This window comes from Enoplosus armatus, chromosome 6, assembly GCF_043641665.1.
Source record: "Enoplosus armatus isolate fEnoArm2 chromosome 6, fEnoArm2.hap1, whole genome shotgun sequence".
Classification (NCBI taxonomy): domain Eukaryota; kingdom Metazoa; phylum Chordata; class Actinopteri; order Centrarchiformes; family Enoplosidae; genus Enoplosus; species Enoplosus armatus.
In genome coordinates, this window is record NC_092185.1 from 1,300,659 (window position 1) to 1,317,234 (window position 16,576).

The 16,576-nt window shown below is 44.3% G+C and overlaps 1 protein-coding gene across 1 annotated transcript in view; it reads left to right on the plus strand.

Moving 5' to 3' along the window:
• cspg4 (chondroitin sulfate proteoglycan 4) overlaps nt 1–15,927 on the plus strand; it is a 64,942-nt gene extending 49,015 nt beyond the window's left edge. The window contains exons 7-11 of the mRNA XM_070907825.1: nt 9,377–9,575; nt 9,890–10,021; nt 10,448–10,608; nt 12,990–13,173; nt 14,057–15,927. Coding sequence (XP_070763926.1) covers nt 9,377–9,575; nt 9,890–10,021; nt 10,448–10,608; nt 12,990–13,173; nt 14,057–15,927 — 2,547 coding nt within the window. The remainder of the gene's footprint in view (nt 1–9,376; nt 9,576–9,889; nt 10,022–10,447; nt 10,609–12,989; nt 13,174–14,056) is intronic.
• The last annotated feature ends 649 nt before the right edge of the window (nt 15,928–16,576 follow it).

A 16,576-nucleotide genomic window follows, 5' to 3' on the forward strand; every position in this document is an offset into this window, starting at 1 on the left:
GTTGGGGGAGAAAAGGGGTCAGAAACAGGTGACAGTGGGGAGGTGGAACAGATAAACAGAACAGGTGAGGTCAGTGAGACAGGTAAGTCAGGAGAGATACAGGCAGGTGAGGAAAGTGGAACACAGGAAAATAAGTCAGGTGAGGAAAGTGTTGTGTGGAGTGAGCAGGTGGAGGAAGCGGAGATGGAGGAGGAGGCAGCAGCAGCAGCAGCAACAGCAACAGAAAAACCAAAACCTGCTAACAAACGCAGGAGACAAACAAAAAATGCAGCCAGTGAGGCAAAAACAAGTAAAGTTGGGGAGGACACCGTGAGGAAACAGGTGCAGACGGATGAAAGCGGGAGTGAGGAGGAGTGTGTGTCGGACAGCAGTGATGTGCCGTGTTTTAAACTGAGCAGCAGTCAGCAGAGAAAGCTGTACACTGCAGAAAAGATCAGGTCTTTTCTTCTACAGACAAAGAACCAACATGGTGTTAAAGTGGAAGATCATTTCCCTGATTTATCAGTGTTTTATTCATCGGCCAGACTCCACATGAGCCAAAGAGAGGAGTCTGGCCTCACTGACCAGGAGGGTTTTAGGTTGAAAAAACTTGTGCTTAAAGTAAAGAAACAAATGAACAGTGATGATGTCAAAAACTCCAATGTGTGTTTTAATTAACTTATTGGTTTTAATTGTTGTTCTTAATATCTCACTTAACATGGATGTCTTTAAAGTGGGAAGTTTAAATGTCAATGGAGCCCGAGATGCAAGTAAGAGAGAACGTATTTATGAAATTGCCAGAATGAAGCACATTGATGTCATGTTTTTACAAGAAACGCACAGTAATTCTGAAAATGAGGCAGACTGGAGGAGAGAGTGGGAAGGAGAAGCCATTTTAAGCCACAACACCACTCTAAGTGGAGGAGTGGGCTTCCTCTTCTCCAGGAACTTCTCTCCAGTCTCGCTGGAGGTCGAGCATTTTATTGAGGGGAGGTTACTTTTAACTAAAGCTCGTTTTGAGAATTTCACTGCTGTTTTTATCAATGTGTACGCTCCAGCAAACGGTGCAGAGAGGAAGCTGTTTTTACAAAAAGTTAATGATGTTTTAAACAGCTGTGCCTCGGAGGATTTTTTATTCTTGGGTGGGGATTTTAATTGTACTGAAAATGCGTCTTTAGATCGCAACCACGCAGAGCCTCATCCAGCATCCCAGCATGCTCTGGGGCAGCTGGTCCACTCTCATGGCCTGGTGGACGTGTGGAGGAGGATGCACGCAGACAGCAGACAGTACACATGGTCCCACCTCAGAGAGAGTAGGATCTCCTCAGCCAGACTTGACCGTATTTATTGTTTTAAGCATCATTTTAATATATTCAAAATGTGCAGAATTATACCTGCTGGTTTTACGGATCATTCCCTGCTTTTATGTCATGTTTTTATTAGAAATATTTTGCCGAAAAGTGCATATTGGCATTTTAATTCTGTTTTAACATGTGACAAAAAGTTCAGGGAGGTTCTCGTGTATTTCTGGGGTGTTTTTAGACAGAGGAAGGGTGATTTTAGCAGTCTCAGGCAGTGGTGGGACCATGGGAAGACTGAAATTAAACTTCTATGTCAACAGCACACCCTCAATGTTACACGAGACGTCACCAGATCTATGAAGGACCTGGAGAGTGACATAGTGGAACTAGAGAAAATGAGTGAGTCCACAGGAGATCGAGGATATATTGAAGTCCTCAAAGTAAAAAAACTGGCTTTAGCCGACTTGCTAGACAGTAAAGTACAGGGTGCACTGGTCAGGTCCCGATTTCAGAACATCGCTGAGATGGATGCTCCCTCTAGCTTCTTCTTCGGCCTGGAGAAGAAGAATGGACAGAAGAAGGTAATCCACTCCTTGCTGTCAGACACGGGGCAGGAGCTCATGGAGCCAGGCCAGATCAGAAGGCGGGCGGTGGAGTTTTACTCCACTCTGTATTCTACTGAGTACGAGGAGGAAGACACACTGCTGGAGGAGTTCTGCAGTGAACTTCCTCAGGTCTCTGGAGATACTAACTCCCAGCTCGAGGAGCCGCTGCAGATGCGGGAGCTTCAGGCCGCTCTGCAAAGTATGCAGGGTCGGAGGGCTCCCGGCATTGACGGCCTGACAATAGAGTTTTATAAAGCCTTCTGGGACATTTTAGCAGTAGATATTTTAGATGTTTTTAATGAAAGTCTGGCCTCTGGTTCCATGCCGATGTCCTGCCGCAGAGCTGTTCTTACGCTCTTGCCAAAAAAAGGAAACCTTCAGGACATCAAAAACTGGCGCCCCGTGTCTTTGCTGTGTGTGGATTACAAGCTTCTGTCCAAGGCCTTGGCCAACAGGCTGAGGGGAGCTATGGAGCAGGTCATCCATCGGGACCAGACCTACTGTGTGCCCGGCAGGTCCATGGTAGACAATGTCTACCTAATTAGGGATGTTTTGGAGGTCTCTAGCTCATTGGGTATAAACACTGGTCTGATTTCTCTAGACCAGGAAAAGGCTTTTGACCGCGTTGAGCACAACTTCCTCTGGAAGGTCATGGAGAAGTTTGGGTTCAGCGCAGGTTTCATAGCTAAGATCAAGGTGTTGTACAGTGACGTGGAGAGTGTGCTGAAGTTTAACGGCGGTCTGTGTGCTCCTTTTAGAGTGTATAGAGGGGTCCGGCAGGGCTGTGCTCTGTCGGGGATGCTCTATGCACTCTCCCTAGAACCCCTACTGAACAAGATACGCTCCAGCATACAAGGACTGGTTTTACCTGGTTTTAGTAGAAACATTGTTTTATCGGCATACGCCGATGACGTCATTGTTTTTATCAGAAGCCAGAGGGATGCAGACCTTTTAGCCACTATGGTGGAAAAATTTAGCATTACATCGGCAGCGAGGGTGAATTGGAAAAAGAGTGAAGCCCTCGCTGTCGGTGAATGGCGTGACGGTCTCCCAGTTCTTCCCCAGAGCCTGGCCTGGAAGAGAGACGGCCTAAAGTACCTGGGAGTGTTTCTCGGAAAAGAAAGCATGGTCCAGAAGAACTGGGAGAACGTCACAGAAAAGATTGAAGGAAAACTTTCCAAATGGAAATGGCTGCTCCCTCAAATGTCTTTTAAAGGTAGGGTTCTGGTTTTAAACAACCTTGTGGCATCCCAACTGTGGCACCGTTTAACATGTATCGACCCCCCCTCAGGCCTATTAGCAGAAATACAGAGGAAAATGGTGGATTTTTTTTGGGACGGTCTGCATTGGGTGCCACAAGGGGTGCTGTTTTTAGCCAGAGATGAGGGGGGACAGGGCCTCGTCCACCTGGCCAGCCGAACAGCCACTTTTAGGCTCCAATTTATACAAAAATATCTAACAGGTCCAGCAGATTTAGTCTGGAGAGACGTGGCCAGCTGCATTCTCAGACGTGCTAACAACCTGGGGCTGGATGCTGCTCTGTTCTTAACTGATTTAAAACTTTTAAAGTTAAGTGGGCTGCCTCCGTTTTATCAGGGTGTTTTTAAGTCCTGGACCCTTTTTAATAAAAAAAGGTGCCAGAAGTCTGACTCTCTGCACTGGTTGTTGAAAGAGCCACTGATACACGGGGCCAGGCTGGATATCAGCAGCAGCGCCACACCCGGCCTGATGGGGGCGCTGTGCAGGTCCAGGACCCTGTGCCTACAGCAGCTAGTAGATGCGGCGGGGCCGGCGCTGAGCGATGCTGTGGCCCTGGGCTCTTTGTTGGGTCTGCGCTCGGTCCGGATGGCTCAGGGGATCCTGGAGCTCTGGAGGCAGAGGCTCTCTGGAGAGGAGAAGAGCCTCCTAATGGACTACAGCCAGGGAACGACCAAACCGGACCCCGCAGACCCGTTTCCGGAGATCTACCTGAGCCCAGGGTTAGGAGACCTGACCGGCCCCCTGCTGACTGTCATTCACCCAAACAAACTGACTTTGCACAGAGCGGACAAAAATACTTTTTATTCCAACTGTGTAAAAAGCACTAACAGAAAAGGACTGAGCAACAGGCCCCCCACTGTGTGGACTAAAAGACTGGCCGGGGAAACCGGACCCAGCCCACAGTGGAGGATTTTGTACAAACCTCCCCTAAAGAAACGGACTGCCGACCTCCAGTGGAGGATTTTACATGGTGCCGTCGCCTCCAATGCTTTTATTTCTGTTCTTAATCCTGCTGTTTTTAACAAGTGTCCATTCTGTGATCTCCGCGAGACTGTCTTCCATGTTTTTACTGAGTGTCAGAGACTCACAGAGTTCTTCACTCTTCTAACGTTGGTTTTTAGTCTCTTTGGTGTGAAGTTTTCTCAGAGTGTTTTTATTATGGGAGCTGGCTACAACAAGACAAACAGAGAGAAGTGGCAGCTCCTAAACTTCCTCTCAGGAGAAGCAAAAATGGCCATATATATAAGCAGGAAGAACCGGGTGGAGAACCGGGAGGGACAGGAGGCCAGGTCAGTCTGGCTCTGCAACATCAGGGCCAGACTGTGGCTCGAATACAGGTTTTTTAAACACATTGGTGATTTGGACGCTTTTAGACAGCGCTGGTGCTACGGAGACATCATCTGTTCTGTTAATAATGATGAATTGCATTTTGCACAGGTTTTTACTGGATAACTTATTTTTAATTAGCACTTTATTGAGTTGTCTGTAAATATGTGAAGTATGTAAATAAAGTGTTTTTGTAAAAATCAAAAAATCTCTCTCTCTCTCTGTCTCTCTCTCTGTCTGTCTGTCTGTCTGTCTCTCTCTCTCTGTCTCTCTCTCTCTCTCTGTCGATCTCTCTCTCTCTGTCTGTCTCTCTCTCTGTCTGTCTGTCTGTCTGTCTCTCTCCCTCTCTCTCTCTCTCTCTGTCTCTCTCTCTCTCTGTCTGTCTCTCTCTGTCGATCTCTCTCTCTCTCTCTGTCTGTCTCTCTCTCTGTCTGTCTGTCTGTCTGTCTCTCTCCCTCTCTCTCTCTCTCTCTGTCTCTCTCTCTCTCTGTCTGTCTCTCTCTCTCTCTGTCTGTCTATCTGTGGTCTTTGAATCAGCCCCCCCCCCCCCGTCATAGTTGAAGTCCAGTATTTCAGTTTTATCCCTCATCAGAACAGGAGGTGTCACACAAGGTGTTTGGGTAGTTAATCTGTGTCTCGACAGAAATACCGTCGCTGCAGATGAGGAGCTGAAATCAAAATGGAACACCACCGCTGTCTTCTTTTCTTCATGGCCGTCAACGACAGCTTACTGACATTAATCAGCTTTCCTCTTGTTGTATTCCTATAGTTGGTGCAGCCGTATTTAAACAGTTTGGGATGCAGCTTCAGACGTCTGGCTCCCCTCAGAGCCTCACACATTTAAGAGACGGTTGTATCCTGTTGAGTCATCTGCAAACTAAGTCATTTGCCTATGGCAGCTCCTTCATTACTGCCTCCAAATGAAATTTCAGCCATTGTGTCCGATCAAATTAAATTTGCAGCCCATCCTCTTAGGTGCTAAATGCATTGATTGTTATATAAACCATCAATTTGCGAAGCCATTTTCAGATTACCTGCCCTAGATTGCCTTGTGGCTCGCTGGGGTGTAGAGTGGGCTGATGTGGCCATCTAGTGTCAGGGAGTGGGTTTTGCACTGTAAAGAAATCAGAACTAGTACTGACAATAACTTGAACCTAGTGATGCCACCGCATTTTAAATGTAGACAGTGTATTCATTATTCCAGAAGGCTGTTTAGGAATTCTTTTATATTTCTTCCAGTGAAAAATCTGGTGTACACAGTTGCTTTTCAGCACAATATGTAATCAGTGTTGCAAACACAGTGATTATTATGATCCTCATCATGGCCAATACAAGCCAGTATAATCATTGGTGTCAAAAAGGAAGCACTGTCTCAGCTATCATCGGTGTAGGGTCAAGTCACATTTCCTGTTAAAAAGTGATTTGGATTTTGTTCTTCATATACGCACCCCAGGATCATATGAAGTGGTTACAGGTGCTACAAAGCACACCTCTGACCACACCCAACCACGGCCATCAGGGATGCTGCATGTGGTCAAACGTGAAACAGGTTTGAAATGTTCCGCAGACGACAGCAAAAAACTGCTTTTCAGCCTGCCGTTAATTTACTCTTTGAAGGTTTGGTTGCATTGGAGCTTCCAGGAATCTGAAAGAGAACTTGAACTCCTTCGTGAATCCTTCACAAAGGCTACAGTTAGCATTTAATGGTGATTCCTTATGATAAAGTTACTGTAAACAAATGCAGCCATAGTTAAGATGACTAGAAGCTTTTGTCTTTGTCATAATTAAGGCCATATTTTCTGTCTCCTCGAAAATAAACGCCAGCATCAGCTCCGTTAATATCGGTGGAAGAATGATGGTGAGGTATTGTAACACTACTCCAATGCTCCTTAATGCTGAGAAATTGGCCAGGTGGGAGGTGCTATTATCAGCTAAGTCATCTCTGCATGTCCACAGCTAGCAGAAGGACTATCAGCCTCTTATGTCTCTCTCAACAGGAGGAGGGATGAAACAGAGGGAAGGGAAAGCATTGAGCATCTGTCTCGTCCGTGGTGCATGGGTGATAGTAGGTGTTCTGCCTTAAGGCAAACAAATCCATTTCCACCTTTTCTAACAGAGACCAGATTTCGCTCAGAATCTTTGGGTGCAGTCTTCACACCAGGGGTGTGTTCTGGACAAACTATCAGGTTCTGCTGTCTGCAGGCCTGAGATGTAAACTGCCTAAAGGAGGTAGAGATGATCCAAGGCCTAATATCACAGGTTCTATGAAGGCTTCAACAGCAGAGTGGAAACAATAAAATAAGAGAAAATGCTTCCCTGTTGAAGGCTGATACGCAGCAGTTGTCAGCTCTTCCCTAAATATCCTTGCAACCTATCAGTGTCTGGAAGTGATGCAGAACCATCACTTCCAGTAGGATGACGTGACATTCTTCCTCTGAAGGTGGCACGCCACCTACCGAGCTCATCCAGGCAGGTTAGCCCCATTCTGTCATGGAGGTATCTGACACATGAACGATTATTGTCTCCACAGGCGTCTCTTAGGACAGGATGTCTCCGATAGTCTAAGTCTCTCATGGCTAAATGGTCACCAGGTCTAGTCTCTGCAGGTTTCTCCTGTGCATCAGTCCTGGTGGAACCACAACGTGAGCTACTGGCTTCTGATGTATATAGATATATATATATAGATATGTATATAGATACAAGCCTCCCTCCTCTCCAAGCTGATGGTCCAGCCACCTGTTTACTTCCAAACATCAGCACATCTGCTCTCCACACCCTTCTCCCGAGGCTGCCCAGGAAGCATTTAAATGACTATAATCAGTGCAAAACAGGGCTACATACTCATTTGAATACAGTCATTTAGTCAACAGTTTCATTCAATTCAATTTTATTTATATAGCGCCAAATCAAAACAAAAGTCACTGCGATGTCAAAAAAGTTTCCTTTCAACCACATTTAGTCCATATTTTGACCTGTAAATCATCAAATCAGCAGTCAACATTCACACATGAATACTGCTGATTTCACTTCACAACTCAAACCCTACTCGTCTGATAAGTCGTCACCAGTTCTAACATCATTTAAGAGGCACAAAGACAAAAAGCACAAAGTGTGCAATGATGGATTATGGCTTTGAACTGTTGATGCTGTGTGTCATGGTGATAGAGCTTTGATGGAGTGTCAAAGCTGAATGGGATGTTATGAGCAGTGGACTGTAAGGCTACTAAATTATACACTTCACAACACATGTGTTATATTGAACCAGTCGAGATGGGTCTTAAATACCAGAAATGACACATTTTGTCTTAAAGAGGGAAATGGAGCATATGTTTTTTAGCAGTGTGGCTCTAGGGATGTCGGATGGTCATCAAGACTGAAATACCTCAACAAATATCCCCTGACTTTTCCACCCGCGCCACCTTATGTCTTCTAATATTTGCTGGATTGCCATTAAACCGGGTACACACAGTCACGTCCACCTCGGACTGAATTACTGCTATGCTAACACACTAAACTGGTGGACCTGGTAAACACCAGCGTGTTAGCATTTTTATTACATTAGCATTTAGCTCGAAGCCCCGCTGAGCCACAGTACGGCATCATGGCGCCTCCCCGGGGCCACATGGATGTAGATTCTCAGTCTTGTTTTGATTAATGGGTAAGATTTGAGTCACACTCACTGCGTTGGTCCTAAATTGTACGTGTCTAGATCTCTGCTTGGATTACACAGCCTACGGTGTAAACTTAAACACTAAATTAAGTATTTAGGCTGCTATTACAGTAAAGGAAAAATAACGTCCACCCTGAAGCACTTCGTCGCTGTTGAACAGCTGTTGTTAATGTACCATGTCTTTCTGCCTCGCTTGTTTTTTTCGGTGGTGCATTTTCAAATTCCCATGGAAAACTGTGTGACATCACTGAAATAGCAGCAACACTTTCTGCAATTTAGATATCAACAATTAACAACAGCAGCTTAAATATTGCATCAGCATTAATGTGTAGAGAAATCCCTCGAAGAGGTAAGAGTTTGTTCTCTTTCTCAATGGACCAGAATGCAACACAGTATTAGACCTCAAAGTCATTATGGTTATCTTAGGGAGTTTTTAACTGGCATAGACGAAGATGAGGCAGGTTGAGAGAAACTGGGCTAAAAGTACTTCATCAGGAAATACCTCTTGACGTATGTGTAATGTATACGTGCTTGTACGTTCCACAGAGCATAAACAAACTTCTAAATATAACCGACTCTCAGTGATTGACACCTGAAGCTTTAATATCTGCAACTGAGGCTTCTCCCCTGCTCTTCCTCCTGCCAGAGGCTTCTTGCTCTTCATCCTGAGTCTTGGGAAGGAGGAGAGGTATCAGAGGGCGAATGGCTTTTGAGATCGATATGTACCTCTTACTGCAGGGCACCCTCGGCTCACTCTCCCAAATGATTCCAGCTATTTAAGAATGTCTTTCTGGGGATCTGGCCCATTTCTTTCAATTAATGCTCCTTTCAGCCAGCCAACCATTAGAAGTCCATTAAAGGCCTCTCCACCCAGGGAAAGCCATTCAGCCTGCGCAGCTGTGCTCCATCTTCTGATAACAGGAGCGTCTAGACGGCCACAAAGAAATAATTAACCTTTTAAATTGTTACGTTGGAGGTGGCTGTTTGTAGGCTGTTTGTAGGCTGTTTGTTTGTTTCTTGTTTCATTGTTTCTATCTGAGAAATGACTTTGGTTCTCTGAAGAACTCCAGACATACGTTAATGTACAGCATCATATTGTCTTTTACACACTAATCAGCCTCTAATCCTTTTCAAATAAACTCCTGACCCCTGGCTTGACATTCCTCCCAACATAACTGAGTAATCTGTGTCGTCTTCTCATCTCTGTTTCTCCCACCTCCTCTGATATTTCACAGGTTCTTGCTGGAGAGGAAGCTGATATCACCTCCAGCATGCTGAACACCGACGACGCCGATACCCCTGCAGAGGAGCTGGTTTACCACGTCGAGGTGCCAACCAATGGGATGGTGGCGCTGAAGGAGGCGCCGGAGGAGGGCGTACTAAATTTCACACAGGCTCACATAAACAAAGGGGAGGTCATCTTCATTCACGAGAGTGAGTCTGTTCAGTCAAATAATGCCTCAATCTGACTTCCTGAAATCTGTGACCTGCATCATTTTATCGAACATGTATTGATCAACAACCATATTACAGATATATTGTGGCCATTTTGTGTCACGACACAGTAACAAATAGTACTTGAGAGTCGTCTTTAGTTGCTTCTTATTGTTGTATATTGTTGTTATTGATTATTTTCATTATGGCTACAAAAGTATAGCAAGTTTTAAATTACACTCTGCTGTTATAATTAGTATATATTAAGAAGTGAATGAGCGGTAAGTCACATCCACACTGATGTGTTCCTCCAGGTGAGGAGTCTGGTGGTTTCAGTTTCACCGTGACAGACGGAGAGCACACATCTCCTCTCTACCGATTTGTTGTCACGGCCAGGCCTCTCACCATCACCATGGTAACGCAGGAGGAGCTCATGGTATTTCCAGGTAAGATGCCAGAATCCTTCAGATATTGAGCCGTGAAGACGGCAGTGATGGAAGGATAACCACGGTGACGAGTGTGTGGTCACCTGTTCAAACTAGTCATTATTATTAACATATATTATAATAGGTCTAACTGTTGTATTTATTGTGTCTGACGTACAAAACATGGTCAGAAAAGAAAAAATACAAACAAAAAATGATGCACAGTTTGTCCAAACCTTACTTTAGTCATTCCTTTGTTCTTGTATTGAAACTATTTCAGGAGCAGTAACCTGAACTTTACTTTCATGCATGACGTGAGTTTAAAAACAAAAATCCATCAGGAAACACTGATACACACAACTACACTTCAAGGAGGCCATTTTACACAGAAGCATGTCAGCGCTCAGAGGACCGTGTGTGTGTGTGTGTGTGTGTGTGCTAACACAGGAACAAGGCAGCCCATCACTAGTGCCAATCTGGGGGCTGTAACCAATGAGGATGGAAATGAGATAAGCTACTCGCTCATCCGCCCACCTCGTTTGGGAAGACTCATCCTGGCCAATGACAGGAACCAGTATGAGGAAATTACCCGCTTCTCACAGACACAGGTAATTCTTTTTTCTGTGTGTGACGCTTCATGTGTGTTTCTGGGATATATTTCTTTTAGGAGACATTTAACTAATTTCCCTTCCTCCCTTCTTAAAGTGAATGTTCTAGATGAACTTTTATTGATCATAACAATGATTAGTAAGAGTAAAACGTAAACATTAAATTAGTAAAATACATAAAAGCAAAAGATAATTCCAAAACTATTCAAAAGGGAAAAGCATCTTTTGATGGATTTGTTTTTAGTTGCATTAAGAGGGCACTGTAAGTTCAACTATTATTTACTTTCTTTTCAAATAAATCCTCTCCACCTTCGGGCTTAACATTGCTATTAAAAGCAGGTTTGTGTTACTAAGCAGTCGTAGCTGTTCAAGGCACGCCAGCTGTCTGCTGCATAAACCCTCAGACAGACATAAGAAGACATGATGCTGCTTTAATGCAGGAAAACGCAGCTAATTGCAGTTGCAGCTCTTGACTCGTCGGAATACTTTTAACGGTCTGCTCAGAATTATATTCTTGTTTCATATATTTTACTCAGCATAGACTTTTATTTATATCAGAGACGTCGTTGCAATAAACTCGACGGTAATGCTCAACCAGTCTAAACTGAACAGCCATAACTTAGTGCTTCTTGACGTGACAGAAGATTGATAACTGTGAAGAATGTCGTCACCACAAAGACAACAGCCTAACCAGCTGAGCCTACTCTACGTTACGTGTTTGTAACATGACACTGAAGGCCTCGGTCTGCATCCTACCATCAATCAACATTGGTGTTGTTTTAACAATAAACACGATATTTCCTAACCTAAACCAAGTACTTTTAGTTGCCTAAACTTAACCAAACACCTTAACCATGGAGGTGGCAGATCAAAAAAACCCAAGTGTAGCCCTTAAATCATCATATAATGAGCAATAATCATTAAATAGACTTCTTCTTCAGTCTCACCTAAATCAAACCTGCCTGTTTCTATAACTGATGGAAATGAACTTAAAAGCACTGCAACAAAGAGAAAGTTCCCCTTCATGCACACTGAAGTTGCTCCTAACTGAAGTTTGCAGCAGACATCGACAGGCCACCTATAACTGCAGTATATGTTGCACATGGTGCAGTGTTTCAGTCATCTTCACGGCGTCGACGTGTTCCTCTTCTTCACCAGCAGGGGGCCTCATTGAATATGACATTGTGCCTTTGTGCTGTCAACATTAGCATGAGCATTCATGCTTATAAGCTTTATGAGTTTTTACCAATGACAATTTTAATTGTATGTCAGGACATTTTCCTTTATTACTGTCTCTCTGCCAAAGCTACTGTATGAAATGAACGGGGTTGGAGAGCATTTACATACACACTGGGAGCACAAGCCTGAGAAGTTTACAGGGAATTTATTACAGGATTATTATATTATATTATATATTATCATAGGATTTTTTATTTTTACTGTACAGTTGGCAAAGTAATATTCAGAAAAAGGAAAAACTAAAGAAAAAACCAGGCACTCAGAGTCCTGCTGAGAACAACAAAAGGCCTTTGGTTGTTAATGGCTGACACCTACATGTTTCTTCATATCGGGGTGTGGCCCCTGATTTCAAAGAGCTCCTTTGTTCGTCGAGTTTTTCTTTTTTTTTTTTACTTTTTACAGATTGTCTGTAAAGCATCTATTTTTCTCAGTTTACATAACCAGAAATGTGTATATTAAACATTGCTGATGGTATTTTTAGCATTTAATGGATTTGGTTTAGGATTGTGGGGTACGCAACTTGACCACGTAGTACTGCTTTGTGTGCACTGTATGCCCAGTGTGTGTTCTCACTCTCGTCTCCATCTGATTCCTGACATCTGCCTGTGCTTGAATGAGCATGAGAACAAATTCTTTCCCTTCAAACTGCACTGTTTAGAGGGTGACAGAAAATCTAACACTACGTGGAGCTGAAAACATGATTTGAGTTATTCAGCAGTGTGTGAGCCTCCATGAATATACTGTGTGTTTGTGTGTAAGAGAGAGAAGAGTTGAGTTTAGGACACAGTGACCTCAGAGAGCGAACACAGACCGTCACATTCCAGTTCTCAAACCCGGATCCCAGTACAGCTCAGCCAAACCACTGCTGCAACCATTCAAGCTCCCATTTTACTGTGGTGCTCACAAATGTCAGAGGGAAAGAGAGCAATAAAATATTTTTGCAAACTAAAATGTCTTTGTCTTGGAAATCACTCAAGTAAAAGTCATTAACTAGTTACTGCGAGTGGGATGTCAGCAATCAAGTTCATATTGACAAGATCATCTTATTTGATAACTGTTATATCCACTCCAGTAAATGCAAACTGTGATATTAAGACTTTTGAACAGCTCACCATCTCCTGATTGTTTCCTCTGACACACAGCTGGAGTCAGGAGCGGTCTACTACGAGCACCAGATACCTGAGGAGCCTTTTTGGGTGGCGAGGGACTCTATAGAGCTCACGCTGTCATCCCAACCAGCCCCAGATGTCCGTCACATCCTGCCCATCACCATCTCTTACTATGCTGCTCACAGCAACATCTCCTCACAGCTGTGGAAAAACAAAGGTAAATGACGACGTTAGAGAGGAACATAATGGTTTCATATGAATTAATGACACGACTGCTCTAATAAATGAGTATCCAAATCTACGACCATTCTATCACTAATCTTACACAATCGTAGTTATTGTATAAACATTCCCGCAGATGTTGAAATATAAGTGGTATCAGATAAGTGGCCTGTAAAGCCCCATTAGAGGGCTCCGCCTAAAATAATAAAACTGGAGTTATAATGTGGAAATATTGTTTTCACCATCTGCAGCCGTGGTTTATTTAAATAGACACGTCAGATGTGTATTTATTTATTTAACCTTTATTCATACAGGGTAAACTAGCTGAGCACACATCGAGTGCAGCATCAACCAGTTACATTTAAAAGCAGGAACAAAATAATGAGACGGTCGTTAATAAAACAGACGATACTGTTTGTAAGTTGCCATAATTCTAAAGCTGGAGTTAGAGAATGACTGTATGATATAGTAATACCTTTTAAAGAGATGAGATGAAACACTCCACTGTAGATATCATGGATAATGTGTTCATCTTAATTTGAGTGTTTCATATTTAAAAGATACAGTGCAGTTTGGGTGGACTATCACGTTGAGTGGTCTCAGTTAAAGTGGGAAACACGAGCTTTAGAATAATTAGAATAATTCGTATTATATACTGTAATTCTGCATCGCCTGAATTTATCACGCCTGCTTCTTTTGCTGCCAAAACAACAAGCCTGCTGCTCCATCTGTCTCTACTAATGTGACAGCAGCCTAAATGTACTATTCTGTATAACTAAATATCGACAGGAGACAGTCGCAACTAGATAGAAAGTATATTTGAAAACTGAATTTGATGACATTTAAAATTTCTGTTTGTTTTTATTGTTTGCGCTCAGGTCTGGAAATTGTGCAAGGCCAGAGGAAAGCCATTGACGATTCTATTCTTGACGCCTCCAACCTTCTGGCTAGCCTACCTGAAGTTAAGCAAGGCAATGCGGATGTGGTTTTTGAGATTAAGCGTTTCCCTGACCACGGTCGTATCATCCTGGGTGGTCAGGACCTGCCCCGTAACGCCGCATCCTTCATGCAGGAAGATGTAATTCAAGGAAACCTGGAGTATCTCCACGATGACTCAGGAGCCCCCTTTGATAGTTTCTCTTTCAGGGCCCGTCTAAAGTCTGAGGGTAGTGGTGTGGCCTCACCTGCTGAATCTGTGGTCCTGGAGGAGATCTTTAACATCTCAATCAAACGGCGGGGCTCTGACCCCCCTGAATTAGTCACTATAGATATGCTGTTGGAGGTTCATCAAGGCTCCATGACCATCTTGACCCAGAAGCATCTTAACTCTCAAGACGAGGACAGTCCGCCAGACGAGGTGCATTTTAAAGTGACCAAAGCCCCCAGCAACGGTCGACTGGTTGACTCACTCACAATGGACCCCATCTCTGAGTTCACACAAGAGATGGTCAATCGTGGGCAGGTGGGCTTCTACAGCGATGGCAGCCTTGCCGATGGCTTTGTGGAATTTATCGTGTCAGATGGAGAACATCAAACAGAGCCACACACTCTCCACATCGGTGTCCTAGCTCACACCCTGTTTCTTGACAAAGCCCCTGAGATCAAGGTGAAGCAAGGCGATGATGAGACCCTGGTGACTGAGGAGATGTTGAGGGCCTCGACTGGGGGTCCTGTTGAGGAGGACATCCTTTACAAGATCACAAGTGTTCCTAAGTATGCAGCTGTCATGGTAGACCGTCAACCTACATCCGCCTTCACCCAGAAGCAGATCAAAGAAGGCAGAGTCAGTGTCCGCTTTGTCAAGTCCACTTCACCTCGAGACAGTGTCGCATTTGTAGCCCGCAGCCGGGCTGCTAATGTCTCCTCTGTCCTCAACATCACAGTCCAGCCTCTGGCCAACATCGCTCAGGATCCTCTCTTACCCCAAGGTGCTCTTGTCCAACTGGACAGGAAGCTTCTGGATGCAACTCCCCTGGCAAACAAGACCAGAACCTCCCCAACCTTCACTGTTATCCAACAGCCAAGAGGGGCTCGTTTTGTGAGGTCTGGAGGTCCTGGTGCAGGCCAGCCAGTGGACACATTCAGCCAGAAGGACCTGGATGAAGGCCGTGTAGCTATGGAAATCCCAAGCAGCTCTTCTGGATCACAAGGTAGTGTCAGTCAGGATGAGGCCCGCTTCCTGCTCAAAGCCCATGGGGTTCCTCCAGCAGAATGTGTGCTTTCCTTTCAGACGGGCCCCTACAATGCCTCTGGGGTCTACCCTGCCACTCTGTTGAGGATTCCCTCAGACGCTCCATCGAAGGACAGTAATGACCTCCCTGGTGTGGCTGGATCCCCTCGTTCCACTCCAGCTAGCCCCAGCTGGAGGGGCAACATGGACTGGCCCCACGGAGATGCCCCCACTACAACATCTTCTGGCTCTGGCCCCCACGGGACACCGCATGTTTCCCGGCGCAGCAACTTCTGGTCTATTCTCATCCCGATCCTGGTAATCCTCCTCCTCTTGCTGCTGGCAGCCATTTTAGCCTACTACCTGATCCGTAAAAACAAGACAGGCAAGCACGACGTCCAGACAGCAGCATCCAAGCCCAAAAACGGAGAAGTGGCCGGCACGGAAACCTTTCGCAAAACTGACCCAGCCAATAACATCCCCATGTCCAACATGGACTCCAAAGACGCAGACCCGGAGTTGTTGCAGCACTGTCGGACAACGAATCCGGCCTTGAAAAAGAACCAGTACTGGGTCTGAGACACTTTGAGATAGGACACAAAGGGAGGTGGATCCTCAAGTGTTTGGAAACCTCCTCAAATCATTCCTCTCAGTATTGACCTCTTGCCACACCAGTTTAAATGAAAACATTTTTTTTTGACACCATTGGTTATTTACTTATCTCAACATAACTGTGGACAAATTCTCAGGCAATGACACACTGAATACTTATTGGCTAAGAAAGAGGCAGTTTCTTGTCTAAGGAGGCTCATGCCATGTCTATTTATTTTAGTTTTATCATTCCTCTTTGTCAAAGGGCACAAAAGAAGACATAAACATGCCATGTGTTTGCAAAAAGTATTTTGGGTGTGCTCATTCATTTTATTCGATATGATATCATAGGCCAATATTATTCATTTGAATGGATAGTTTGATTTTAGTTTTTGGTTCATTTGGAAAGTTGCCTTGTACATAAATGATGAGGTAAATATATGCTGTATTATCGAGAAGATGAAAAACTGCCTCTTTTTGTTTTCTCTTTATTTTTCAATGTTTTTAAGGTACCGTTGTATAATGTTTCTCAGGGCTAAATTCAGTTTAAAGTAATAGTACAACATTTTGGAAAATGTGCTATTTCACTTTTTTCCAAGAGTTAGATAAGAAGATTTGTACCATTCTCCTATTTGTC